General features: G+C 52.9%; 14 protein-coding genes across 21 annotated transcripts; 6 read left to right on the top strand and 8 right to left on the bottom strand.

Annotated features, from left to right (window-relative positions):
* Nucleotides 1–1,755: 1,755 nt before the first annotated feature.
* On the top strand, nt 1,756–3,384 carry KVP18_000288 (uncharacterized protein; the record flags this gene model as incomplete). The annotated part of the gene is made up of 1 exon (XM_067953655.1): nt 1,756–3,384. One exon carries the CDS (start codon nt 1,756–1,758, stop codon nt 3,382–3,384), a length of 1,629 nt encoding a protein of 542 aa, XP_067810776.1.
* Nucleotides 3,385–3,609: 225 nt separating this feature from the next.
* Nucleotides 3,610–3,951, bottom strand: KVP18_000289 (uncharacterized protein; the record flags this gene model as incomplete). Its single annotated transcript, XM_067953667.1, has 1 exon — nt 3,610–3,951. One exon carries the CDS (start codon nt 3,949–3,951, stop codon nt 3,610–3,612), a length of 342 nt encoding a protein of 113 aa, XP_067810777.1.
* Nucleotides 3,952–3,986: 35 nt separating this feature from the next.
* Nucleotides 3,987–11,750, bottom strand: KVP18_000282 (uncharacterized protein; the record flags this gene model as incomplete). 5 transcript variants are annotated; one of them, XM_067953580.1, is made up of 8 exons in its annotated part: nt 3,987–4,463; nt 4,493–5,241; nt 5,268–6,353; nt 6,380–7,657; nt 7,686–7,826; nt 7,855–9,184; nt 9,223–11,354; nt 11,423–11,627. In XM_067953580.1, the coding sequence occupies 8 exons, from the start codon at nt 11,625–11,627 to the stop codon at nt 3,987–3,989; spliced, it is 7,398 nt and encodes a 2,465-aa protein (XP_067810767.1). The 5 variants fall into 5 exon arrangements, with proteins under 5 accessions (XP_067810767.1, XP_067810769.1, XP_067810766.1 ...); XM_067953578.1 differs by lacking the exons at nt 3,987–4,463; nt 4,493–5,241; nt 5,268–6,353; nt 6,380–7,657; nt 7,686–7,826 and having other exon boundaries at nt 7,835–9,184; nt 11,423–11,750; XM_067953582.1 differs by lacking the exons at nt 5,268–6,353; nt 6,380–7,657; nt 7,686–7,826; ... (1 more) ...; nt 9,223–11,354; nt 11,423–11,627 and having other exon boundaries at nt 4,493–5,161.
* Nucleotides 11,751–11,775: 25 nt separating this feature from the next.
* KVP18_005076 (uncharacterized protein) lies at nt 11,776–13,485 on the top strand (the record flags this gene model as incomplete). The annotated part of the gene is made up of 1 exon (XM_067949423.1): nt 11,776–13,485. One exon carries the CDS (start codon nt 11,776–11,778, stop codon nt 13,483–13,485), a length of 1,710 nt encoding a protein of 569 aa, XP_067810784.1.
* A 27-nt stretch (nt 13,486–13,512) lies between these two features.
* KVP18_000293 (uncharacterized protein) lies at nt 13,513–14,045 on the bottom strand (the record flags this gene model as incomplete). Of its 2 annotated transcripts, XM_067953734.1 has the most annotated exons (2): nt 13,513–13,762; nt 13,789–14,045. In XM_067953734.1, 2 exons carry the CDS (start codon nt 14,043–14,045, stop codon nt 13,513–13,515), a joined length of 507 nt encoding a protein of 168 aa, XP_067810783.1. The 2 variants fall into 2 exon arrangements, with proteins under 2 accessions (XP_067810783.1, XP_067810782.1); XM_067953733.1 differs by lacking the exon at nt 13,513–13,762 and having other exon boundaries at nt 13,785–14,045.
* A 14-nt stretch (nt 14,046–14,059) lies between these two features.
* Nucleotides 14,060–15,160, top strand: KVP18_000291 (uncharacterized protein; the record flags this gene model as incomplete). 2 transcript variants are annotated; one of them, XM_067953696.1, is made up of 1 exon in its annotated part: nt 14,060–15,160. In XM_067953696.1, the coding sequence occupies one exon, from the start codon at nt 14,060–14,062 to the stop codon at nt 15,158–15,160; it is 1,101 nt and encodes a 366-aa protein (XP_067810779.1). The 2 variants fall into 2 exon arrangements, with proteins under 2 accessions (XP_067810779.1, XP_067810780.1); XM_067953697.1 differs by having other exon boundaries at nt 14,144–15,160.
* A 74-nt stretch (nt 15,161–15,234) lies between these two features.
* KVP18_000281 (uncharacterized protein) lies at nt 15,235–15,723 on the top strand (the record flags this gene model as incomplete). Its single annotated transcript, XM_067953564.1, has 1 exon — nt 15,235–15,723. The coding sequence occupies one exon, from the start codon at nt 15,235–15,237 to the stop codon at nt 15,721–15,723; it is 489 nt and encodes a 162-aa protein (XP_067810764.1).
* A 107-nt stretch (nt 15,724–15,830) lies between these two features.
* KVP18_000286 (uncharacterized protein) lies at nt 15,831–16,277 on the top strand (the record flags this gene model as incomplete). The annotated part of the gene is made up of 1 exon (XM_067953624.1): nt 15,831–16,277. One exon carries the CDS (start codon nt 15,831–15,833, stop codon nt 16,275–16,277), a length of 447 nt encoding a protein of 148 aa, XP_067810774.1.
* A 180-nt stretch (nt 16,278–16,457) lies between these two features.
* KVP18_000292 (uncharacterized protein) lies at nt 16,458–16,934 on the bottom strand (the record flags this gene model as incomplete). Its single annotated transcript, XM_067953713.1, has 1 exon — nt 16,458–16,934. One exon carries the CDS (start codon nt 16,932–16,934, stop codon nt 16,458–16,460), a length of 477 nt encoding a protein of 158 aa, XP_067810781.1.
* Nucleotides 16,935–17,052: 118 nt separating this feature from the next.
* Nucleotides 17,053–17,976, bottom strand: KVP18_000287 (uncharacterized protein; the record flags this gene model as incomplete). Its single annotated transcript, XM_067953641.1, has 1 exon — nt 17,053–17,976. One exon carries the CDS (start codon nt 17,974–17,976, stop codon nt 17,053–17,055), a length of 924 nt encoding a protein of 307 aa, XP_067810775.1.
* Nucleotides 17,977–18,151: 175 nt separating this feature from the next.
* On the bottom strand, nt 18,152–19,869 carry KVP18_000290 (uncharacterized protein; the record flags this gene model as incomplete). Its single annotated transcript, XM_067953682.1, has 2 exons — nt 18,152–18,983; nt 19,034–19,869. 2 exons carry the CDS (start codon nt 19,867–19,869, stop codon nt 18,152–18,154), a joined length of 1,668 nt encoding a protein of 555 aa, XP_067810778.1.
* A 39-nt stretch (nt 19,870–19,908) lies between these two features.
* KVP18_000285 (uncharacterized protein) lies at nt 19,909–20,898 on the bottom strand (the record flags this gene model as incomplete). The annotated part of the gene is made up of 1 exon (XM_067953598.1): nt 19,909–20,898. One exon carries the CDS (start codon nt 20,896–20,898, stop codon nt 19,909–19,911), a length of 990 nt encoding a protein of 329 aa, XP_067810773.1.
* Nucleotides 20,899–20,994: 96 nt separating this feature from the next.
* Nucleotides 20,995–21,387, bottom strand: KVP18_000284 (uncharacterized protein; the record flags this gene model as incomplete). Its single annotated transcript, XM_067953589.1, has 1 exon — nt 20,995–21,387. The coding sequence occupies one exon, from the start codon at nt 21,385–21,387 to the stop codon at nt 20,995–20,997; it is 393 nt and encodes a 130-aa protein (XP_067810772.1).
* A 174-nt stretch (nt 21,388–21,561) lies between these two features.
* Nucleotides 21,562–24,547, top strand: KVP18_000283 (uncharacterized protein; the record flags this gene model as incomplete). 2 transcript variants are annotated; one of them, XM_067953588.1, is made up of 2 exons in its annotated part: nt 21,562–21,813; nt 21,842–24,547. In XM_067953588.1, the coding sequence occupies 2 exons, from the start codon at nt 21,562–21,564 to the stop codon at nt 24,545–24,547; spliced, it is 2,958 nt and encodes a 985-aa protein (XP_067810771.1). The 2 variants fall into 2 exon arrangements, with proteins under 2 accessions (XP_067810771.1, XP_067810770.1); XM_067953587.1 differs by lacking the exon at nt 21,562–21,813 and having other exon boundaries at nt 21,872–24,547.
* Nucleotides 24,548–24,997: the final 450 nt, after the last annotated feature.

Raw genomic sequence — 24,997 nt, 5'->3', positions numbered from 1 at the left:
TACGTTCAGGGGCAGAACGACTTGTTGGCCATCTTTTTTATCGTGTTCACTGAAAATGTTGGGGACATTGACAAGGTATTGATTCTTACCAGTTTTGTTGCTTTTATTATAAGGTGCAAGCGGTTTTTATGTCGTTCCAGATTCCCATGGAAGACCTGCAGCAAATAGAAGCAAATGTTTTCTTCGCGTTCACTACGGCGCTCAGTCACCTTCAATCATTCTATCTGCCTGAGCAGCCAGGTATAATGGAAGCCACCGCTCGTCTCGGAGACCTCTTGGAGAGAGTGGATGGTGAGCTTCTATGCTTGTTATCATGACCCTGTTCTCTCTTCGTATCTTCTGAGGTTATGTCACCCCTTTCAGGTGAACTTTTCTCTCATCTGGCGAACTACAGGTTCGAGTTAATCCACGTCACCTTCCGCTGGTTCAACTGTATTTTTAGTCGCGAGCTGCCGTGGCGTTGCGCTATAAGACTTTGGGACACCTACATCGCTGACGGAATCGAGAGCGTGGCGATCTTCCACACCTACGTTACCTGTGGTGAGCATCCGCCGATATTTATTTGCATTCTGCATACCCGTTCATATTCTTCACTCTCTACTCGATTTCTTATTCGCATCCAGCTTTCCTCCAACGATGGCGAACGCATCTGCTTTGTATGAAGGACTTCCAGTCGATGATGCTGTACCTTCAGGACCTTCCCACGCAGCTGTGGACGGAAGACGAGATGGACAGTTTGATAGCGGAGGCGTTTGTCCTTCGCTCCTGGTTTGAAGATGTGGGTACAAAAAAATAATTTTGCTGATTAATCTCCATTTTATTATTATTATAATCTTTGATGTTTTCCTCAGGCACCTTCGCATCTGAGCTCCGGAACAACCACGCTGGATACTATCTGAAGCCTACTGTCTCACTGTCTCTTAGTAGAAATTATCAAATTCGGGGTTAAACCTCACTCATGCCCTCAGCTGCCACGTCATCATCTGTCTCGTCGAGACGCCATCGTCGAAAGCAACCCAAGTTCATTATAGTGAATCCTGGATCTGGATACCCTAATCCCGGCGGTTACCCGCAGCATCACGTATACCCCCCGCCCTCTCAAGGCTACCCCCAAGCGTACCCGAGTCCAGGAGGGCAATACCCGTTGCAGTGTACTTGCCACCAGGCAATATCTCCGGTGCATTGCCCGCAGTGCCGACCTATTTCTCGTCCCGCGCCGGCACTAGACCTAGACAGATGCCTTGACAGCGGTTTAAAGTGTTTAGGCGCACCGTTCAGTCTCCTTGGCAACCTTTGTGAAACGACGTGGAACGGGATGGTGCGAGGCTGTACAGTCGTTGGGACTGGATTGGATTCCTGCTATGCCACGGGAGTGGATGCCTGCCTTAAGACGTGCGATGCCTGTGGCGCGGCCTGTGACAACGCAATGCTCACATGTGGGGCAACATTAGAGGACGGGTTCGCCCAGTGCAATCGTCGGGTTGAGAAGTACGCAACGGCATGCGAAACTCGCGTGGCGAGGACGCTGCCGCCACCACCCAGAGCGTATCCTGCCCACGTCCACCACGGCTGTCCGATTCACGATCCCCACTCAAGGTGCCGCACCTGCGGGCGTAACGTCATGATCCCGACTCGTTAGTTTATATGTATTGACGGAAGTACTGCTGCCAGCGTTCCTCTCGCTGCAATTTGGTTGGTCGCAAGTGCAGTGGGGCGGCACGGCTATGCGCAGGTATTTGCTATTTGAGAAACACAATGCAAGACCCCACCACCTTTGGGTGGATCGTGATTCTAGGAGGCATAGCATGCTTCGTGATGGCATTCGGGATTGGGGCCAACGACGTGGCCAACAACTTCGGCTCCTCCGTTGGTTCCAAGGCCATCCGGCTCTGGGTTGCAGTCATACTCGCGTTCGTATTCGAATTCCTAGGGGCCTTCATGTTCGGTGCGTCCGTTACAGACTCTGTCCGAAAAGGAGTTATCAACTTCGACGAGTTTAAGGACTCCCCTGCCGTACTTATGTATGCTAACCTGACTGCGCTTATCACCGCTGCCATCTGGTTAATAGTGGCATCTGTCAAAGGGCTACCTGTTTCGACCACTCAGTCTGTCGTCGGTTCGCTGATAGGAGTCGGTTTGGCCACTGGACCGAAGAATGTCAACTGGACCTACGTCGGAACCGTGATTGCCTCCTGGTTCACGTCACCTCTGTTGGCTGCCATTGCAGGCGGATCTATCTTTGCTGCGACTCGAAAGGGCATACTGCGACAGAAGGATCCTGTGAAAATCGGCTATCGAGTTTTGTGGTTCCTGGTATTCGCACTACTCTTCGTTTTCACCATGTTCTTCATCATCAAGAATCCTGTCTCATTCCCAAATGCGTGCGAGCAAACCACTGACAATGGGACCGAGGTCCTCGCCCCTTGTATCCTCAGCAAATGGGTTTCTGCACACTACGGACTTGCGTTCGCCTATGGCTTAGCCATCGCGGCGGGGCTAACGCTGCTATTGGCCCCGGCTGCGTATTGGTACGCTAGGCGGCTGATTCGTGAATACGACGCCAGGGTCGATATCGAATCGAGCACTGTAAGCAACGCCGAAAAGTTTACCATAACGGATGAAGCTCTTCACGCCCCCGATAAACCGGAAATGTCTAGCAGCGACATTGTCCTCATGTCAGACTTCTCGGAAGCTCCAGTGGCCTGTCAGCAGAAAGTGCGACTCAAGTGGTACAAAATGCCCTGGTTCACCGATGTGCACGCCGCTGTGGATGACGACGAGGACATCAACAAGATGTGGTCGGCCGCTGAGCAATTTGACCCAAGGACCGAGTGCTTCTTCAGCTTTTTACAGATTCTGTCGGCGATTGTGAGCTGCCTGGTACACGGTGCTAACGACGTTGCCAATGCAACAGCGCCCTTCTCTACTATATACGGCGTCTACAAATCTGGCGCCTTTGAGGAGAAAGTCGCGACGCCGTCGTGGATTCTCATGATGGGCGGGCTTGGGATCGGACTCGGCTTGGCCTTCCTAGGGGTAAATGTACTGGTTGCTGTAGGTGTCAAGCTAGCAAAGATCACTCCTGCGCGTGGCTTCTCAATAGAGACCGGTATGGCAACTGTCATGGTCATAGGGTCCTTCATGGGCATTCCACTCTCAACGACTCATTGTCAGGTTGGTTCCACAGTCGCCGTGGGCGCCCTTGACTTCCACTCTGATAATCCAAATCTCAAGCGTAACTGCAACGGCTTGGTCAACTGGCAGGCCGTCAACGTCAAGCTACTTCTGCAGATAATGCTGTCATGGCTTTCCACGCTCATTTTAACCGCTACGACCGCCGCTGCTGTGTTCTCATTCGGGTTCTACTCGCCGTCCGCTGCGTAAAAGACCGTTTCAGAGACCTTTATAGGTCTTTTCTGTTGGAGCTTCAACAATGTATTATATATTTTCTATGATTGTTCGAAAAAAGATACTCTACAATAGGTTTAATTCTCCGTCAATTCGAGTAAAAGATAGCGTAAAATCCATCCACGCTTTGATTCGACAGAAATGGCAGTTCGTCTCTATTATGATAAAAGAAACGCCCTTTAATCACGCGCGTTCGCGCATCTACCTACGTTGATACCCTGGCGGTAACGGGCCCCTTCCTCTGTCGTCCGTAGGCGGATTCCAGTCTGCGGGGGGTCGGCCAGTCATAGGATCACACCCGAGGGGCCGCCTGAATAACATCACATGGGGCTCAGGGGCGTGAACCATGTAGTGCATCCAACCTGCGGATTGCTGAATCCCGAGATCCCTCCACTCAGTTTCTGACAGAAGATTGTCCCGTTTCTTTGACATCTTGGACTTGGCCTTCGCAGCTTGTTCGCGCTGGAGGATGACGTGCCGGTACTCGAACTTCGAGTCAGCATACTTCTCGGAGTATACTGTGTGCTTGGGGTAAGTTACCATAATATACACCAATAATCACCGGCATCGATTCATCGCTAAAACCTTCTGGCAGTGGCTCCATCCTTCTGGTTCAGCAAAGCCCTGTGTTCGGCTGGCATTGAGTCAAATGACCAGTCCTTCAGGATAAAGGATTGGACATCGTGGGTCACCACGTTTACTGCGGCATGAGGCTGATTCGTTGGCTGCTGCAAACTCACCTTGAAGTAGAAGCGCTGGTCAGCTATATTCCGGCCAATTTGGTCTGGATGCTCAGATAAGAAGTCCTTGAAAGCTTCCGAGCAGGTCTTCTCGCCCGGGGTTCCGTTAGACTCCATCAGGTTGCCTGTCAGAACGTCCACGCCCCACACATCATACCGGAATCTACCGCTTCCGATAATCCCTCCGAAGCAGGATCCGAAGTGCAAGCCAATCCTCATGCTCAGGTTGGGAATCTTGTTGGCCTGTGCAACTTGCCTAATGCTCTTCTTCATGTGCCAGCAGAGCTCCAGAATGGCGTTGGCGCCGTCGTATGGCTGCAGTTAAGGGTGCTTAGGCGACTCACGTTGAAGTTCTCCCCAGGTACAGGCATCTCTGTCACGGCGACGTAGGCGTCTCCTATTGTGCATACCTTGTAGATTCCGAGTTTGGTGGTGTCGTTGTCGAACCGTGTGTAAAGAACCTGCAGCATGTCCACAACCTTCTCAGCGTCGACGCTCTTCGCCCACCCAGTGAAGCCGACGATGTCGGAGAAGAGGAATGTGGTTTCGGTGTGGACGTAGGCTAGTTTCAGTTGTCCATTTCGGTAGTCCTGAACGAGGCGAGCAGGCAGTTGATCTAGCAGTACCTGCTGAATCCTCTTCTCGTTGACGGCCATCGTTTCCTTGATGAAAAAAGTCTTCCGTTGAGTGTACTCCCGATACCATGTCGAGAAGAGGTTGCAACCTACCAGGATGGGAAGGTCGATGAAGGAGACGTAGGAAGCGTAGTTCAATTTATTGTTGTGCGAGATTTGAGAGACAAACAGTATTGCCAACAGCGCGATGTCGAAGAAGATCACCTGTTGGTATCGCACGCTAGGATTGTGGTGGAAAAGCGTTACGAAGAATGACAGCTGAGTGGAGTCCATGTAAAGCCATGGGATGGCCACCGTCATGTGGGTTGCCACGTCGATATATGCCCATGATCGAAGGAGTACAAACAGACACGCCACAGCCAGAAACGTAACGTTCATGAAGAAGAACAGCCATGTCAAGTGGTGGAGCGATTTGAAGAACGTCCCTCGGTAATGTAGAAGCACGAGCTCGAGAAAGGCTGTATCAAGAGCCCCAAATTCTCACTGACGGCCAGAATGATGCTAAAGATCTGGAGAACTTTGTCCTGCGATACCTTAAACAGCTCCGTTTCTCCGTCGCGACGAACCGTCAAGTACGCAAACGAGGAGACCACCACAGAGATCACGTAGATGTTGAGTGTGTACTCGACATGTCGAATGTTGGAATCCGACAAGAAGAAGTTCTGGACAAAGAGGGCCTCCTGACGTCGGTCTTGGAAGTTTAGCAGGCGCTGCGTTTTAGCCTGCAATGCCTTGTCAGTCCCATCCGCCGTGCTCCGAAAAAGCCGCTGCAGGATTGCTATGAACGACGCCAGGCAGTAGCGGCGCTGCTTCTGGTCCATGGCGCGTTCCATGGATATCGAATCCTCATCAGTCTCCTTGATCGCTGACGAAAGGGAATACGACTCGATGTCCTCCTCTGAATTCAGGCTGTCGGGTGGCTGTTCAAGAACCCTGAGCAGGAGGTAGGTGTTCATGTAGCCTTTTCCCTTGACGAAACACTGCCGCTCCTCCCAAATAAATGTCTTCTCCGGCGCAACGAGTTGGTGAGTGTCCGCGCTGATGTGCACGGTGGAGACCTCGCCCAGAGTTTTCATCCTTGACGCTGTATTCACTGTGTCACCAACCAGCACGTATTGCGGTTTCTTCGCGCCGACAACGCCGCTGATGACTCGTCCAGTGTGAATGCCGACCTTTACACGCATTGTGTACTTCCGTCGGCCGCCCGCTAGACTGTTGGACATCTGGTTCCGCTTAGACTCATGGCTGGAGAGTAACCCGCTAGGCGCGACGTCGTCCTCGGAGCGGGCTTCATACTCCACTGTGTTCGCGCCGAAAACTGCAGCCACGCTGAACCGGAGCGCGTCGAGGGCGTCGTCCTTGACGCTGTGCATATGCGCCTCGTGGGGTTCGTGAAGCCCCGCAGCGGCCATGTAGGTTTCGAAGACTGTCTCGACCTTTGCACACTTGTGTAGCCTGGAAAGCCCGTCAAAAACCAAAAACAACTGGTCGAGAACCCTGACGAGGCTCGCGGCGTCCAGCCCAGCCACTAGAGCCTGGAATTCGTAAACGTCCACGAAGATCACGCTGACTGTGTGTTGGCAACCCGTTCCTCACCTTTCCCACGGTCCTCTGCGGGGAAAAAGCCCATTCCCGACATATTGAACGCCGACTCAATCATCTTTTTGACGACGAAGTCGGGCAGAAGGGAGGTGAGGATCTCCTTCTGCTGTCGTTGGATTGTATCCGCCTGCACATTCAAGAGGAACGCTTTCCTTTGGTGCAGTTCCACCTGAAAACCGACTAAGCTGGTGAAAAACGAAACGCCAACCATCAGTGGTATGTAGTAGAACAGATTTGACGCGCTCATCTTGTGGAACATGAGACTGTAGTCACAAAGATATGAGCCTGTGGAGATCAAGTCCGCGACAATGAAGCTGGGACAATAATTTCGCAGGGCATCTTTGTGGACCAGGTTGTCCATGCAAGCGTCGTAGTAGGACGACGCCCATATGTATCTTGCCAAGTTGACTGATCCGTAGACAGCGAAGAGGATCACAGCTCGCTTGAACGGGACTCGGATGAGGATGAAGACGATGATGCAGTAGATAGGCACATCAGATATACCTGGATCTAACATGAAAAAAAATGTGACCTGCCGAAGGAAGAAATACGTTACAACGTAGATCTCGAACAGCGCTTCAGACCGCCACATAAAATCCATCGTTGAGCCGATAAGCAGGAGAACAGGGCAAATGCAGGGCAGCATTACGACGACCACCACGCTGGTGGATAGGCACTGCCCGCACACCTCCACGAGAGAGAACGTACGGCAGAGGTCAGACACAATGGAGGAGCTGACCATGCCGCACACTGTGGTGCGGCTGCTAAAGCCAGAGTTGAGTGCCATGCACATCGCTAAGACGCCGTATCCGGAGGTGAGCACGATCATGATACCAGCTACAACGAGCATGAATACAAGTCGTCGCCTGTGGGGCAGGATCCAATCGTTTTTCGAGGTCTCGTAGGCACATTCCAGGTGGGTGTCTCGGAAACGCAGCGTAAGGGGGTGAATCAGGGCCTCAGATGCGCCGGAAAAGGCAACTGTTGTCTCCTCGGGCATCTCCTCAGGAGGCGGCTCGCTGATATCAGAGTTCAGAACACTGTCGTCCGGCGTTTCGTGGCTGAAACTGCGGGCCGGTTTCCTTCCCCATAAGACAGTGCGTCCGTCAGGAAGATCCAAGTGCATCTTCGGCGGTTTGAAGCACAGATTGTCGGGGATTGTCGCTCCGGGGTCGTAGGCCTTCCTCAACAAGGCCGACAACTTCCAAATGCCCCCTCGGAAAAACCGAGTGAACATCAAGAGAGAGCCCCAAGAAACGAGGATCAACACGTCTGTATTTGTAAAGGGGTGGCGCCTTACACGTCTCCCAGGAATAGAGAAACTCCGCTTGATTTAGAATAAGCGCTGAGGCTCCGCTGTCAGCAATCCAAATGAAGGTGAAAATGACAACAACAGCCCCAAGGAGCAACACTGCCGAGGTCACCGAGGTGATCCGTGGAACTGCATTCTCAGCGGGCCCCAACCTCACGTGACATCAGAACGAAGAAGAATCCAGCGTTGAGGGTGAGGAAGGAGAGAGTGTAGTACTTGCCCCAGCAATTAGTGGTGGCTTCTGAGGACAACGTCACACCTGCCGCCAGAGAGCCAAAGAGAACTCCTTGAAGGTTCGTTCCCAGAAGAGACCAGACTGAATTTAACCCTTTCGTTCGAATCGAGTTGACGAGAAACGCATATCTGGCCGGAGACAGTGGTTTGGGCATAATGTTCTTGTAACAGAAGAAAAAGATGGCTGGCTGGAAAAGCACGTTCAGCATGTTAGGGAAGTTGCAAAGGCGGCCAATCTCCATATCCGGCAGGAAGGCGTTCCGAGAAACGATCACCACGTGGGGCATGGTGACGGCCCCCGCCATGAAGAGGGTGTAGTGTAGCAGCACCGTCGTTGTTAGTCGACACGGGAGTGAGTACTTCTTGATGATTGTGGTTATACAGTCAGTGTTTGGCACTACCATATCCGCGACTTGCAGCGCCTCCGCGTTGAGGCGATACCGGAGGTTGGGGTCCATCATTCGGCTGGAGTCAGGGTCTACGATAGGGGAGGCGCTTGAACCGGGAGTCCAGAACACGCACGATTCGAAATGGGAATCCAGACTTGCGAGTTTCGGCGCAAAAACAGCCGTGGGTTGCGAAATCGCGATGCCGATATCCGCCTCTACCAACATGGGGCCGTCTCCGGCGCCCTGGCCGATAGCCAATGTCACAGGCCGTCGATGTACGTTGTGGTGGACTGCCCGAATGATGTCTGCTCGTAGAGAAGGGGGGAAATCGTAGGCAATGACCACCTCAGTCATGGAGAGGAGATACAGCAGCAGCGCTTCCGTGCCCTCGTGCCCCATGCAGAGAGCTGCGTCGCTTCCGCTGATGGCGATGGCCTGCCGGGAGGCGTCACTAAAAACGTTTATGGACATCTGCTTCACAAGCTTTACCAGGGTTTGCTGCACTCCGCTATTGCTAAGGAGCGAGACTCTCCAGACGTGTGCTGCAGGTTCAAGCAGCTGTGCACCGTAGGCGGCGGTGAGGCAGTGGTCCATAGTGTCACCACTCGTCAACCAGACCTGTTTTTTCGTATCACGGAAGAATCGCACAAGGTCAGTGCTGTTATCGTCGATGTCGTCTTCAAGGAACGCGAGGCCTAGGTATTGAAGATTCGACTCCAGGTCACTGCTGTACTGCGTCTTCTCCTGGTTTGATATCGACTCGTCTGCTGCATGCATGCGATAGCTCTCGGTCTCCACAAAAGATAACTCTTTCTTGCAGAACATCACTGCACGGCATCCCTGGGTGGTTGCTCGAGCGATATGCTGCAAACATATGAAAGGAGGCGACGCGATGCACTTACGTGAGGGGAGATCGAATATACCGCGTTCTCCTTAGAATCGTGGCTCGTGCAGAGTCTCTCTGCGAGCTGAGCAGGATGTCCTCGGACGTAGAGCGTTGCCCCCATTTCTCCCTTTCGCTGAATACAAACTGCGCCTCTCTGACGTTTCGGTGTGTACGGAAACGAGGCGATAACAGAGTAGTTGGTCATTTCTCCATCGTGGCAAAGAGTAAGGTGTGTTGGGCTGCGGGAGACCAGGGTAAGTCCGAAGAAGCTGGCGGTCATAGTTATGCTCTCCTCCTCTCGGGACGGGGCCAGATAACGGATGGCGTTGAGGTTATGCGACTCCGTTCGTATGCGTGTGCTCCAGCGGCTTGCATCGTCCACAGCCTTACGAATGGCTGCGGACACGCCAGCCAATTCGACATACGGCCGGCAGTCATTGCACACCGCCATCGCGAAGACGAACTCATCGATCTTGTTCCGGCGCCAAACCGTTCCTGTTCGCCAATGCATGTAGAAATCGGGGTCTCGGAACTGGCAGACGTCCGACACCGTGTGCTGAGTAACGGCAGGACATGAGTCGAGGGACTCGTCCGAGCTGTCAAAGTCTAGGCAGCTGAATACACTGATGCTCGCTCGACGTTCTGGCCGAGGGGGCCAGTTTTCGTTTGTCGGCTCAGGGGGATTGAGGTCATCATCCCCAGCGACCGGAGGAGGACGAGTTGCCTGGTTGGCTGGGAGGCTGGAGATAGACCAGAGGCTAGATCTTCGGCCTCGTGAGTAGGGGATCATTGCTGGGCGGGGAGTGGCGGCTGGTGAATTGTGCGTATCTGAATCGTCGACGCTCCGGAGTGACATCGGAGCCGAGAAGTCTGTCGTCCATGACGTGAGTTCGACATCAGCGTCCGGGTAGGCACAATCAGATTCGCAGGATTCGAGGAGACCACTATCCTTCTCTGTCAACCAGGAAGTTATGTCAGCGTCGTTGGATCCAGATTCGTGCTCACTGTCTTCGCCTGTGGTTCTGCTTTCACTGGGAAGGTGACTAGACATCTGAAATCGCACGTCTCGCATGGTGCTGAGCTCCCCGTCGCTCTCACCGTCAAGGAACTGGTTGGAGAAGCGGTCCCCGTAGGCCCAGCCAGCCACACTGCAAGCGCGAAAGGTCAGCTTTTGAGACTTGGTTAGCGTTCCGCACTTGGAGGCGAATACGATGTCGGACACGCAGAGATCTGGAAGGTTAGTCACTGTCTTGACGATACACCTCTGTCTGGTCTCAACGTCGTCGACAGCCCCCAGGTTCTTCAAGGTCGGATCCGCCTCCAAGGTCAGAGAGTATACCACCGCCGCCAGGTTGCTTCCAATATGCACGTACGGACACCAAAGTGACCACAACAGGAAGAGGGTGTACGTTGCGGTGAGTACGATATCCATTTCATTGTCGTACAGTAATCTTCCTAACAGCGTAGGCGAGTTTTCCTTTATTCTCGCTACGCTCCAGGCCTCCCAGCACCCCAGGAGCAGCGTACTCGACACGATGGTGGCTAGTAGGAAGAGTACAAGCACCGCCAGGTTCTCTCTGCTCCGAAAGTGATTAGATGTGAAGAGTCTGTCCGAGCCTCGACCCCGTCGTTCACAAGGGCGGTTACATCTTGTGTGCACGACCACGCCGTAGATCCAGTCAGGCGAGACGAGTACGCTGCCTGCCGGAATGAAGTTGTTTGTGCTCAAGTTGCTCGGTCGGGGATGGCCCTTGAGGTGCAGCCGTCCTGTGAAAGAATGGTTCGAGGTCTTCATGGTGTTAACATCGCTCACTGATGACTCGAACGTAAGAAGCCCCTTGATCTTGGACACCAAGTTAAGTTGAATAACGTCTCTCGTTTTCCGAACTGCCTGCTTTGATACAGAAGCGGAGTCTCCCGACAGTGAACGTACATTAATCTTCGCGACCCCACTGGGCATGCTGGTGGAGAACAGGATCATGTCAGCAGGAACCTCCTCCATCCGGCTCAAACGTATTATCTCGCCCACGTTCAGCCTCGATTGATGCACCAGCTTCAAGCTGCGATTCTTTCCGGGCTTCACGACGCTTACGTAGCGCTGGTTAAGGACCGCATCGAACTGCCGACGACGAGAGTCAAAGAATTGATCTGAAAATAAAATATTTAGATATTCTATAAATTTTTTTAATCAAATCCACGAAGTAATGTTTTCTCACCGCATATTGCCGTGGAGACGACAGTTAAAAACACAGGAAGAAAACTCAGCAGGATGTTACCCAGCCGTTCGTTGTACTGGCCGAGAAAGAAGACGATCATACGGACAACTAGTACCCCCATCAGCCAGAGGTTCGGCAACCGTCGTAGCTGATGCCACAGATTCATTGGGATGAATGTGGTAGTGCTGTACAAACTTGTAGTCATTGCGTTATGCTGCACGCTGCGGGTGTTGGGAGATCGAACGGCGTTGACCTCGAGGTGTTTGTTCCAAACGTGCGACGACCGGCTGGAGGTCCGGTCGCGGAGCCTTCGCATCCAACTAGACATGCCAATGAATTGCGTAAAAACACTGATGCTTGTCCTTAAGGCACTGGGAGCTGCCTTGGCTGTGGTTTTTGTCTACCACCGCGTCTGCCTTTGTGGATCCCTGCTATTTTTCTTCGTTAAGAGCCACGAGACAGGAAAGAGCCTTCACGCTGCCAACGCGATATTCGGCCAAACCCTCATCCCAGGCAGCCTAGTGAATGAGATGGCTAACCGCAAGCCAGATTCATTCACCGCTCAATTACTCAAACGAAGCCCCTTCGCGTGGAATCGGTACAGACCCTTCGTTTTGGCGCTGAACGGACATCTCACGATCGCGCTCGGCTTCATCCTTGATGCTATGCGGCGGCGCCGAAGTCGACGACGGCTTTCGAGGTACCGCAAGGGGCTGGCACCACGCTTAACGACGACCGATGCATTGTCCGATGACTACTGGACAGTTGTGGAGTGCGTAACTTACCGGCGTGAGCAAGTCGGCTCCTCCATGGCTGTGGACATCTTCGACCACGGAAGCTTGGTGGACGCCCTGCAAATGGCAGACAGCGTGCGACTCGAGAGGGAGACGGAGCAGGCGTCCTGGAGGGGTGTTCGGCTGCTTGGTAGAGGCGCACGAGTATACCTGTCATTGTGGAACGCGGCAGAATACGCCTTCGAGACTGCGCTGTGCCTCTGCTACGCTCTGTGGGACGCCGTGTATGGCGAGCAATGCTGTATCGGACCGTATGCATCCCATTACATGCCTGTTCCTGATGGGGCCAGCGCTTGGGCGCACCCATGCCAAGCAGTCGTGGTTGTCCTCCCTGGCATGGGCTCTTCGTCAGACGACTACTATATTCGTACAGCATGCTTGGAGCTGGTCGCGTTCAGAGGAATGACTGCCGCGGTGGTCATTCTGAAGGGATGGCCTGGGGTGCAGTTGAAAGGCCTCACTACGCTGTCTTGTGGAGGCTCCACCGACGATTTAGATGAGGTAATCGGCTACATCCGGCTCCAGGTGCCGCATCGGACTCCTCTATTGGGGGTGGGTTTTAGTCTGGGTGCCAACATCTTTACCAAGTACTTGGGCGAAAGCAGGCGGGGACCCTGCAGACGCGGAAACTCGGATGATCAGTTGTTGGCTCATCCTATCAGAGGTTTTATATCGATCAGCTGCCCTATGGACCTACATGCGGCGAGTAAACATATCCATCGGTCGATGTATGGAAAGTACGCAGAGGCGATGACCGCAAGGCTGACAAATCTCTTACGGCAATACTGGACGAGTTGGGCTAGCGTTCACAAGTGCAGAGACCAGTCAGGTCCCACGAAGCTGACTACAGATGAGCTGGTGGCATGCCAGCAGACGGTAAACGCGATGGGTAGTCGAAAGAACGCTTTCGAAGTCGACCTGGACTTCGCATACGCGTCCAAGACGCTGGTTCAACTCGACGACCGCTTAACACGACTCCTTCACAAGTATGACGGTGTACCAGAGTACTACGCCAGAAATTCCGCCTCTCTTTTTCTCAACAACATCACGATTCCCGCACTTTTCCTACACGCCGCAGACGACCCTGTCTGTCAGTTCGCAGCCTACAACGCGCTGTCCTCGCACTATAAGGAAAATGTCGTGATAGGTATGACGCCCGCAGGTGGGCACTGCCAATTTCTGCATGGGGTCCGTGCTAGGTACTGGGCACCAGCTGCGATTGGTGACTTCTTAGAGGCAGTTCACGAGCAGTTACCACAGGAGAAGTGAGTATGGAGGCAGAGGACTTTATGAATATTAAATGCACTTCAAACACTGCACAGCTCGATCGAGGAAAGCAACCGGCAGGTTATTCCGCCTCAGGCACTTGCGCATGAGGCCGTGGTCGAACATGAAGGAAAACCCAAAACAGCAGGACTCCGAAGAGAAGCAGCCAAGTCCAGCCGAGAAGACAATAATTCCGAGGCACGCTAGTAAGCTCTCGTCGGAGTGGAATATAACTTGAAGTGCCTGTCCCAGCACGAAAGCGTCTGCAGCAAGAAGAAGGCTGTTTGGAGTCCCGCCGGAACCTACGAGACTGCGACCGTGGCCGCCAGAAAGGCCGATGACAACGCACTTCCGTAGGAGTCAAGGACCGCAAAGAAGTTCGCGCATCGGTATGCTCCAGACGCCATGTAGCCTAGCAACCCTGCCACGATGGGCGCCCGTTCCAATATACGTGTCGGCTCAACAGCAACTGGCATGCATGAACCCATAATCAGGCTGTACAGCAGCAAGAGGCCTAACAGGCCCCCCTCGAGCTTCCGAGATACCGAGAATACAGGTTGCATTAATCCTACAATAGATGATCGGCGTTCTGCTACAGACGCCTGAGATAGCACGCACTCTTCTGACGTCACTCCACCCGCTACGTGATGTGCCGACTTTAATGAGCACAAGCAAGGCAATTAGAAGAGTCCTCCTAGAGTCGCTCGATTTCCCAGGGGGCTCGAGCCCTCCCAATACCCTAAGCCCATTTGAAGTGAAGTGGCGAGCCGGAAGTTCAACCCCCACTCTGGGTGACGTTCTCTTCTCAGAAGTGGTGTTGGACGAGCCAACTGTGGGACACCTGCCTGTGGGGCAGCTCATGTCCTTCCTTCAGACGTGCTCCCTCACAAGAGACCGTATAACCTGTCTCACGTTTTCGTTCCTTTCGCAGCTGAGAAACTCAGACTTGCATGCACTCTCGAAGTTCCCCCGTCTGAAGCGGCTGGCGGTGGATGGATGCCGCTTCATTGATGGTGACGCGTTCGAGGAGTCTGCCCTACTAGGATTAGAAGGCCTACGCATTTTTTGGATCCCCAAACTTACACCGGAAGCTTTCAAACGCATATTGTCTGTCATTCCGATGAAGCAACTGCGAGAGCTGAGTTTAGTCGGGTGCCCTGGTGTGGATGACGGAGTGTTGGCCGTTGTATGCAGCCGATTTCGCAACCTCGCGAGTATGGATCTCACGCGGCTGGATGCTGTGTCCGAGGTGGGGCTCTCCCAAGTGCTGGAGACGTGTACGACGTTGTCGTTCTTCCGCTTTTACGCCAACCAACATGTGCAACATCACGGGTTCAAGAAACTGCCTAACCTTGCCTTGTGCCAACACCTCGACCTGACCGGCTCCCGAGTGCGGGATGATGACTTGAGACGTTTTCTGCAGGCGGCCAAGACGTTAAAGAGCTTGAATTTGACTTGGGCGGTTGAGTCTGAGGGGCAGTTTATTCATGAGCTGTCGGGATGCTCGGACCTCCGATGGCTAAGTCTACATGGCGTGAGAAGTGTGGCCCTTGAGGATTTGAAGCTACTGCGAATGCCGTTACGCGCTGTGGACTTCTATGGGATCTCCCCATGTTTGCAACCAGCTGAAATCAAGCAGCTGTTCCCCCAGGCCGAATTGACGAGTCTGGCGCACTGATGTACTGTTTTGAAACCACAGGTGGATACTCATGCATGAGACTGAGAGTGAAATTTGATATTCTCAGATTCCCAATGCACCTGACCAAAACTAAGGACCAGATCTCTCTGTTCGTGTCTCTAGCTGCTACGCTGGTGGGCCCCTCCCAACTGCAGCGTCTCGCGGAGGGAGGCTCGGAGGAAGCGGAGACATTGGCTCAACAAGTGGCCCAGAATGTTTCTCACTACATCGAAGACACAGTCACGCAGATCCTTGGAAATGGAAGCAGTCAACCAACTGGCATGAAACTGCCAGAGAACGGCACGACTTTCGCTCCTCTCAGCAACGGTACGACTTTCGGTCCTCTCAGCAACGGTACGACTTTCGCTCCTCGCAACGCCACGACTTTGGCTCCCTCCGGCAACGACGACGGCATCGGAGGCGCTGGTATAGTAGCCATTGTCGCTATCTGCATTGTGATCCTCTTGTGTCTAGCTGGTGGACTTGCGGCGAATCAACGTCATCGCAAGGACGAAAACCTGCACGAGCCCCTGGTTGGGTTCACGCCTGATCCATACGCGTGAAAGTTGCTGCAGATTTGCTTTCACGTTCGATCTATGAGTCTGAAATAATGTTTCTCATGCGACTACACGTACGTGTGCACCATGAAATCGTCTATTGACAGATCCCAATGCATCTGATCAAAACCAAAAACCAGTCCACTCTGTACGTATCTCTAGCTGTTACGCTGGTGGGCCCCTCCCAACTGCGTCTCGCGGAGGGAGCCTCGGAGGAAGCGGAGACATTGGCTCAACAAGCTGCCCAGAATGTTTCTCACTACATCCAAGACACAGTCACACAGATGCTTGGAAATGGAAGCAGTCAACCAACTGGCATGACACTGCCAGGGAACGGCACGACTTTCGCTCCTCTCAGCAACGGTACGACTTTCGCTCTCAACAACTGTACCACCGCCGTTCCCACTGACGATGGAGTATTGGAGTTCACTGTTGGCGGCATCCTATTGGCCGCCATAATCCTTGTGCTGCTGATAGGCGGGGCGCATACCCTCCACAAGGGACGTCGTCGCCAGCAGGACAACGAGCTAGCGTCCAGCTCCTACACCCGCCTCCCGTAGCCGCGGTCCTGCATGATCATCTATCAAGAACCATCTGATCAAACTAACAGAAGTTAAAGTGATGAACGTAGAGCATTAAGATTAATTCATTGTTTCTTACGTTTGCATGATCATCTATCAAGAACTATCTGATCAAACTAATGGAAGTTAAAGTGGTGAACGTGGAGCATTAAGATTAATTTATTGTTTCTCACGTTTCTTGTTCTTTCTCTGAACGGTCCACCCATCGTCAACAGCTCGAGACGCCATCCACGTTAGTCCTGCCGCCAGCAGTGCACATACAGCCAGGGCGAGCCCCCCCAGAAGCGCCTTAGTTTCCCTGGGTGTCAGTTCAGTGGTGGTTTCAGTCTTGGCGATTTGGGCCTCAGAAGCATCGCAATCGTCGCTCATCAAAGCGTCATCTTCATCCACAAGAGTACCGTGACCCTCGTTCTTCGAAGGATCGAGGCGACCCAGTACCTTTTGGAGGGCGTCTGCGCAGTCGTCCAGTCCAGTCCTGCCCAGACACTCCGGCACTGGTTCAGACAGCGACCAGTTGAGGGTGACGGACTTGGATGTCTTCGTCGGTTTGCTCTCACTCATGTCCAGTAGGGTCGGCGCTGCCAATGAAACCAGCACCGCAGCCTTGGAGGAGCGGTGACTCAATTCCACCCGCATATTCGCAATTAAAAGGAGTCGGTGGAAACGTATGAACAAATTTATAATAACGGAGCCGTTATCACCGAAAAAAATACTAAGTTCATTGAGATCATTTATAATTAAGGAGTCACAGCCATCACGGACTTGCGCTTGTCGCGGCGATTTCTGACATCTGGATTTCCGCATGCTGGGTGCGACGACGCTTCTTGTACGCGTAAGCTGCGTAGGCAGCGGTCATGCCGATCAGCAGGACAATCGCGACCAGAATAGCTGCGATGTGTTCAGTCGACATTCCCTCGGAATAGGACGGAGTCGTAGGGATGAAGTCCCCTGCACCGCTCTGAATTGTTGGTTTGACAACGTACTTGGTGAACGCCTGTGCTGCTTTTGTTGTCACAGAAGAGACCTCCGGATTCGAGGAGTTCACCATTGTCCCATTAGTGGTGGATAGGAGATCCGTAACCACCTCCACAGCTTCATTCATCACAGTGGAGACCTCCGAATTCGAGGAGTTCCCCATTGTCCCATTAGTGGTGGATAGGAGATCCGTAACCACATCCACAGCTCGATTCACCGCAGTGGAGACCTCCGGATTCGAGGATGTTCCATCAGAGGTGTTTAGGAGATCCGTAACTACATCCACAGCAGTGGAGACCTCTGGATATGAGGAGTTCGCCATCGTTCCATTAGGGGTGGTCAGGAGATCCATCATCTCAGAATTCGGAGAGTTCGCCATTGTCTCTTTAGGGGTGGTCAGGAGATCCAGCATTGTCCCCTTGGGGGAGGTGAAGAGGCTTTGCGTTGCATGAGTATGGTTACCCATACCAGTGAGAGCATCTGTAGCGTGTTCCACTGCAGAGGAGACGTTACGGGTAGGGACGGGAACGCTCAGTGGCACCGAAGATGGCATCATTGGAGCCCGCGATGACAGCATATCTGTTGCACTCGCATTCATCATCAGTGGAGGGGGTGGGGGTGGGGGGGATCCGACGAAGCTCCCTACAAGGGTGCGCAGCTGGTAGGCGCTGACAGAGACGTTGTGCGGTTCAGAGAGATGCATTATTATTCTGAAATATCATGCGGCTTGTGTGTACTTTGGTTCATTGTAATCATACGTCCTACCAAAAAACACGCGAACGCATCCTTCACATCCGAATCAATCACGTTCAGTCTCCAGTCACAAAACAGTTTAAACACGTGTTGTCCAACTGGTGCCCAATTTGAACAGTATTCACTCAATCACTGATCATCGAAAATGCTTGGAGAAGCTCATCGGCTTCAGACTCCAGATCAAATGAAAAAACGGGAAGTGTAGCTGTCTCGCAGGGCGACTTGGATTTTTCAGCGTCGCTGAGTCGGATTGTATACCTTCTTGCCGAATGAGCAGTTTGAAGAGTGGTGACTGGGCTGGCTAAGCTAGAGGGGCTTGGGATGGCGGGAATCTCCTCGCCTTCAGGCACCTCGTCGACGCCTCGGATCTCAGGTACATCGACAGACGATGATTCAAAACAGGCCCTCGGAAATTCAAGAGACGACATCCTCGGAGATGCAGGCGCCGTAGACAGCTGCTGACTCGACTTCCTTGGTAATGTGCCCGATCCAGTCAGTGCTTTTAGGGCACTGACTGCCGGTGTACCCTCCATTACCACTTGCGCCCCATCCCATATCGCGCCAAACTGCGGAAACCAATCGACGAGGCTTGGAGGTCGCGCAATTCCAACCGCAGAGGGAACTATGGTCGCCTGTTGGGGCTCCGTATGCGGTTTGCGCTCGCCTATCCGTCGCCGCTTGGTCAGATGTACACAGGCGTTCTCTACATACTCGGCCTCTTGCAACATAAGGACCATTGCAGCCTTCAAAATAGGTCTTCTCTCGCCTCTTAAACACACCACGTCTAGGTTCGATGCTAGACCGAAGTTCGACAAGCGTTCAGCTGGTAGAGGGTCACAGATCTCTGCGGATGCAGCCATGTTAGCATCGGAGATCGCCTCTTCGAGACGTCTAGCAAGCGTGAGACGAATATTGATGTCGAAGAATGAGAAAGGCCCAGTCATTAAGAGAGAGCCACTAAGAAAAGGGAATTAAAATCTAAAGGGAAAAAAAAATAAAATACTGACGTGATTTGGAATCCCCCATCGTTTTCCTGTACCAGTAGCATCCTGAGACATGCTCTCACCGGCTCCTCATCGATGATGCGTCGCAAGCATCCAATGCGACTGCAGATCGCTCCTGTTAGTAGAACCAGCGCCTGCGGTACTTTTTCCAGATCTATGGTTACGTTGTCGGAGAATTCCTGCTGCCAGGCGTTCACGAGCGCCGTTTGTTTGCGAGATAGCAGCATCACAGAACTTCCCAAAATGTCGTGCCCAACAAGGCCAAAGTCCTGAGGAGTCAGTCCACAGTCTGCAGTTAAGTTGCTGAACAGCTGTAGGGCCAAGGCGTGAGTAACGTCGAGGGAACTGGATCGGACGTGAAGACAAAGAACATGTCTCCGACCACGGGTTCTGACCAAGTGCAGACGGCAAAGACCGCCCAACCAGAAAAACTCTCTCGCGACCCTCGAGCAGGCGAGTAAGCCAATGGGTAGGAAGCTCTTGGCGGACCAGGGAAGCAGGAATACCACAGCCAGTCTACCTTGAGTGTCCAGCAACTCAAATTTTCGAGCCACCTCACAAAAACAGCCTAGGAATATTTTCAGAGCTCTGTCATCTGCTGCCCCGCCAATAACAACCACCATGTCGAAAACGGCTGCTAACGTCTGGTGCTCGAAGACGCAGGTAAAGCAGCCCGGACACTCGGATTGGATCGCGGCCCAGGCAGCCTTCAAATGTCCGCAGCAATAATGAGGAACCAGAAGCCAGTATCCAACCTGAAAGTCTGTGATAACCTCCCTCAGAAATGAAATAAAACGCACTGATTTATTGTTTAGGAGATCCTCTACGCAAGAGATCATCAATCCAAATGGATTTTTAGTTAGATCGCCCCACACTCTTCAGAGCATGCAGAGTGCTGTTTTACCGCAAGCAGACCTCGACAGCATGTGAAGATGTGCGTCTTTTACCCCCTCAAGAGAGAATGGCAGCTCTTGGGTGGTAATTGGCTTGATCTTGCCGTCATCGACGAGCGCGGCTACTTTGTGAAGAATGGCCCCTTGTTTCTCTGGCTTGACGCCGTACTGAGGTCTAGCAAACATCAATTCGTGCGAGAGTGAGGCTCGTTTCAAAAACAGCGGGAGCTGATCCAACGCTCCAGCACTGTCGATGTTAACAATGTGTCCGAAGGGAAGGAGAATGTCCACATATTGGGCGTAGTTATCCTCCAGAGGGAAAGCGTTGAAGATGTAGTCCACGCCAGTGAGCCCCAAAGCCGTCAGCTGCTCTCTTAGCGGCGACTTGTGGTTGATGACGTGGTCAGCACCCAAATCTTTGCACCACTTTATGGTGATGTCTCTAGAAGCTGTAGCCACAACACGCAGACCAAACAGCTTCGCAAGCTGAATGACCATCGAGCCGACACCTCCAGCACCTGGAAGCGCCAACAACCACTTCCCTTTGTCCTGTTCGTCCACATGCATGCACTCTGCAATCCCTTCCCAGGCAGTAATCACCACCAGCGGCAAGGAGGCGGCTTGGGGGGCCGTGAGAGATTTTGGTTTGGGTCCCACAAGTCGATGGTCGACCAGGCAGAATTCGGCATTCGTTCCATTCCGAGTCCAGTCACCAGCAAACATCACCTCGTCTCCCACCTGCACTCCAACCACGTCTTCTCCGGTCTCGATAATTTGACCTACGCCGTCGTAACCGAGGATTTTTTCCCCCGAGAAGATGCCCATGTCGACAGAACGCATCTTGTAATCAATGGGGTTGACTCCGCTGGCCCATATCTTTACGAGGACGTCAGAGCCTACAGCCTTTGGAACTGGCATATCCACATCACGCAAGACGTCCACGTCACCAAACTCACTGAATGCCACCGCTTTCATAATGTATTATGAATTACGCTATTTCAGTGAAACAAACTTCCTCAGTCAACGACTAAAAATTGTCCAATAATACAACGGAAAAACGTCTTAGATACCTCACTCATCAATTGGTTCCATGGCCGAGTTGTAACTCGAAAACGATCCAGATTTGCCCCACGAGTTGACTTTTAGAACTCGCACTTGCTCAGTGACTTCAGCTAGTATGTGAGCCTCTGTATCCAAATCGTAATGCAGAGGCTTAAAGGGTTCTATGTTGCGAAACAGGTCTGACGGCTTGCAGTGCTTCTCCTGGGCCGTTTCCAGAATCAGGTGCAGCCCGGAGTCATCGAGCGAACGCACCACCTCGCCATCTCGGATCATGATCCGAGGATCAATCTCGATCAGATGCCGTTTGCCCAATGTAGGGACGAAGTATTCCCCAGTCTGGGCGAAACGCTCAGCACATTCTGACTGGTCCTGTCTCGGCTTCTTCCAGAAATGCGATCTCATCTCGACCCAACGCGCGCCAACTGATGATTGAATGAATTTCTAGTTGAATTGCTCCGCAACCCACAAATATACAACATCAATGATGAGAGCGTTCAGACACAGTAGAGAATCCCGTTTGCGGTTCGTGATGGTTTGCCGGCTTTTTTGCCGCAGATATTTTTAGGTTTTTCGCGCATGGAGGATGGCGTGGCGGAAGCAACCCGGATCCTTCTGAAGAAATCCTCTGAGGCGAGACCAGAGTTGGAAACTGCCACACTTAAGTTTTGTCGAAAGCTGCGGCGGCTCACCCATGAGGTCCCTGAGCACATCGAAGCTTCAGTTTTACGGTCGCGTAAGCTGCTGGGCAGGCCTGGCAAAAATCGCCGTGACAGACGCGCTTTAAGGGCGGTGGCGGAGGAGATGTGGGGCGGAAAGTTGCTCGGTGATGTGAGTCGCTCTTTGGCTGGACACGCAGCGATTTTGTTTAAAGACCCGGTTGACGGAGATGAAGGCATATCAGGCCGGCATTCGGCAACAAGTGAGAAAGTTTCCTGTGACTAACTTGTTGCCGACATTGGTGGGCCAAATTCCGGAACCCAGGCATTTTAAGGTGTTCCCCAAGCGCGTCACTGGCCACGCTGCTGTGAATAATGAGATTGTCGCCCGTATGGGCCAGGATAGGGCGAGCCACGCGGAGGTAGTGCAAACCATGATCCGTGTCTCTCGTCGCATGCGACAATGGCATGCTGGATCTGTATCCCTTGACGTTCAAGTCAAGACGTTCAAGATGGCACTGGTGCTAGAGGAAGTCGCTGAAGCCCATGCTGCTTTCCAGAAGCAAGCGACGGACAAGAGGGCCGCCGCCTTGGCGTTGGCCGCTGCTTGCGTCCAGTCGAAGCTGGCCTTGGACTTGGAGCGACAACGCAAGGCGGATGCAGCTCGTAAGGAGCGATTGAGGGCCCTACGAAGCAACAATCTGGAGGAGTACGTAAAAATGATTCGTGAGACCAAGAATGAGCGCCTCGTCGAGCTGCTTAACCAGACTGACCGCTACCTGTTAACCATTACAAGGCGAGTGCAGTCCCAAAAAAGGCACTCGAGACAATTTCTGGGCGGCGATGACGTAGAGAGTCAGATACACACGGACTACTACTCAGCGGTGCACTGCATGACGGAGGACACGTTTCAGCCTGAGTGCTTTGTAAACGGAGAGTTGATGCCCTACCAGCTGAGTGGCCTGAACTTCCTAGTGTCTTTGTTCAACAACCACTTGTCAGGGATTCTAGCGGACGAAATGGGCCTCGGAAAGACCGTCCAGACCGTAGCGCTCATTGCCTATCTGCGGGAGGTGAAGCGCGTCCATGGCCCTCACATGGTCGTGGTGCCGCTTTCCACGATAACCAACTGGATCAACGAACTGGAACGCTTTTGCCCATCCGTGCGCGTTGTCGCGTACAAAGGCAGTAAGGATGAACGTTTGGCCGCGGCTCGAATCGTGCGCGACCAGCGCTTCGATGTGCTATTGACGACCTACGATTACGTAATGCGGGAGAAAAGCATCCTTGGAGGGACCTACGTCTTCATTATAGTGGATGAAGGCCATCGAATGAAAAACGCTGCTTCCAAATTCCACTCAACGATTTCCAGCCACCAGTACAAAGCGTCGAATCGGCTTTTGTTGACCGGAACTCCACTGCAGAACTCGCTCAAGGAGCTCTGGGCCCTGCTGAATTTTATTCTACCTGAAGTCTTTTCCTCAGCGGAGGACTTCAACAGGTGGTTCGACAAGCCGTTTGACGACTTGCCTCCTGCGACGGCGGTTGAGGAGAAGGAAGCGCTGCAGTTGTCCGAGGAAGAGCAGTTCCTTGTAATAAACCGGTTACACACGGTGTTGAGGCCATTCCTCCTTCGCCGGGTCAAATCAGAAGTCCTAGGTGACTTGCCTGAGAAACGCGAATATGTGATCCGCCTGCCTCTTACACACTGGCAGCGCATCGGCTATGATCACATGGTTCGGAAGTTTACAGTTCAAAGTGAGGACAACAGAGCTGTGGCCTCCACTAACAACACGGTCATGCAACTACGAAAGATTGTCAACCACCCCTACCTGTTTACAGAGGAGTACTACATAAATGAGAATCTGTACCGCGTGTCCTCCAAATTTGAGGTCCTCGCCAGGATGCTACCGAAGCTGAAGCGAAGCGGGCACAAAACGTTGTTGTTCAGTCAGATGACGCAGCTTTTAGATATCCTTGGCGACCTGATGTCCTTCATGGGTCTAGACTTCTACAGACTTGACGGGTCCATGAATGTAGACTCGAGGTCGGAGTCTATGGCGTTGTTCAATCAGCCTGATGGCCCTGTGAAGTTTTTCCTGCTATCGACCAGGGCGGGAGGTCTGGGCCTGAACCTCCAAGCCGCTGACACTGTCATCCTGTTCGACTCAGACTGGAACCCGCATCAGGATTTGCAAGCCCAAGCTCGTGCTCACCGCATGGGGCAGAAGAGAGAAGTTCGCGTTTTCCGTCTAGTGACGCAGTCAAGCGTTGAGGAGTCCATTGTTCGGCGGGCCTCTCTGAAGTTGAATGTGGATGAGAAAGTCATCCAGGCAGGTCAGTTCAAGGACAACGTCGACTTTGCTGCCCATGAATCGCATCTGAGATCGGTCCTCCAGCTGAATTCTTCCAGCGGGAACATGTCCAACGCGCAGTCTACCTGCCCAGCGGAGCTAAACCGCTACCTCGCCAGGTCTGAAGAGGAGGAAGATCTGTTCAACCAGATGGATGCGGATTTGGGCATCGTAGAACCGACCAGCAGCGTATCCAGCTTCAGCGCGTCGAACGCGAGCATGCCTTCAAGTCACCCTCCAGAGGACCTCAACCACGACCTCCTCGTGAAGGCGGGCCGACTTATGACCTTGGACGAGGTGCCGCCGTCCTGGCTCGTCGCACGGGAGGAGGTGGAGGAGTCGCCAGTAGAGCGTGGCAGCCGGGCGTCCAGAGGGCCCAGGCGTGATGACCTGGCTGCGTACGAGTCATGCAGTGATACGGTGCTGATGAAGGCGGCTCAAGCTTATGAAGATGGGGAGTTCCCGTCACTGGCGGATGCAATCGAGAAGTTTTCAAGAAAACGGCGAACTCGAACATCCAGTGAATCAAGAAAAAAAGCCCGCAAGGCCTGACTTAGGCATCTAATGATAGTACTACTCATGACCAACTCCGGTGATAGTGTGCGTAACCCTGTTTTTTACTCTAAATATTGGATGATACACGCGTCACTTCTGACTGTATTATTAGCACAGGCGTGGGGCAGTCAGGTGAATGAAAGATACGCATCGAATGTCTTTCCACTCCCTTAACTTCATTCGTTGCAGATGGTTTCTTTCCGGGACCTCATCCCTATGGAGGCTACTTGCGATGCCGTGCAGGATGCATGGTCAGTGCTCGACACGCAGGAGGTGGGTGCCATTGTGGAGGCTGCTAACATTTGTTTCAGCAGGTTTTATCCTGTAGTGATCTTACCACTACTGAAGCTGCAACGACGACGACGTTCATGTATCCCACTGAGGCCAGCACCTTCCCGATCCCTCCAACCTTACCGACAGTGACTTCTGGAACCACTACACGGAGTA

Source organism: the organism of the source record quoted next (genome assembly GCF_019968955.1).
Source record: "MAG: Porospora cf. gigantea A chromosome Unknown PgA_NODE_264_length_24997_cov_335.611, whole genome shotgun sequence".
Lineage (NCBI taxonomy): Eukaryota > Apicomplexa > Conoidasida > Eugregarinorida > Porosporidae > Porospora > Porospora cf. gigantea A.
Note: the sequence above shows the minus strand (reverse complement) of the source record. Positions and strands in the feature narration are given on the sequence as shown.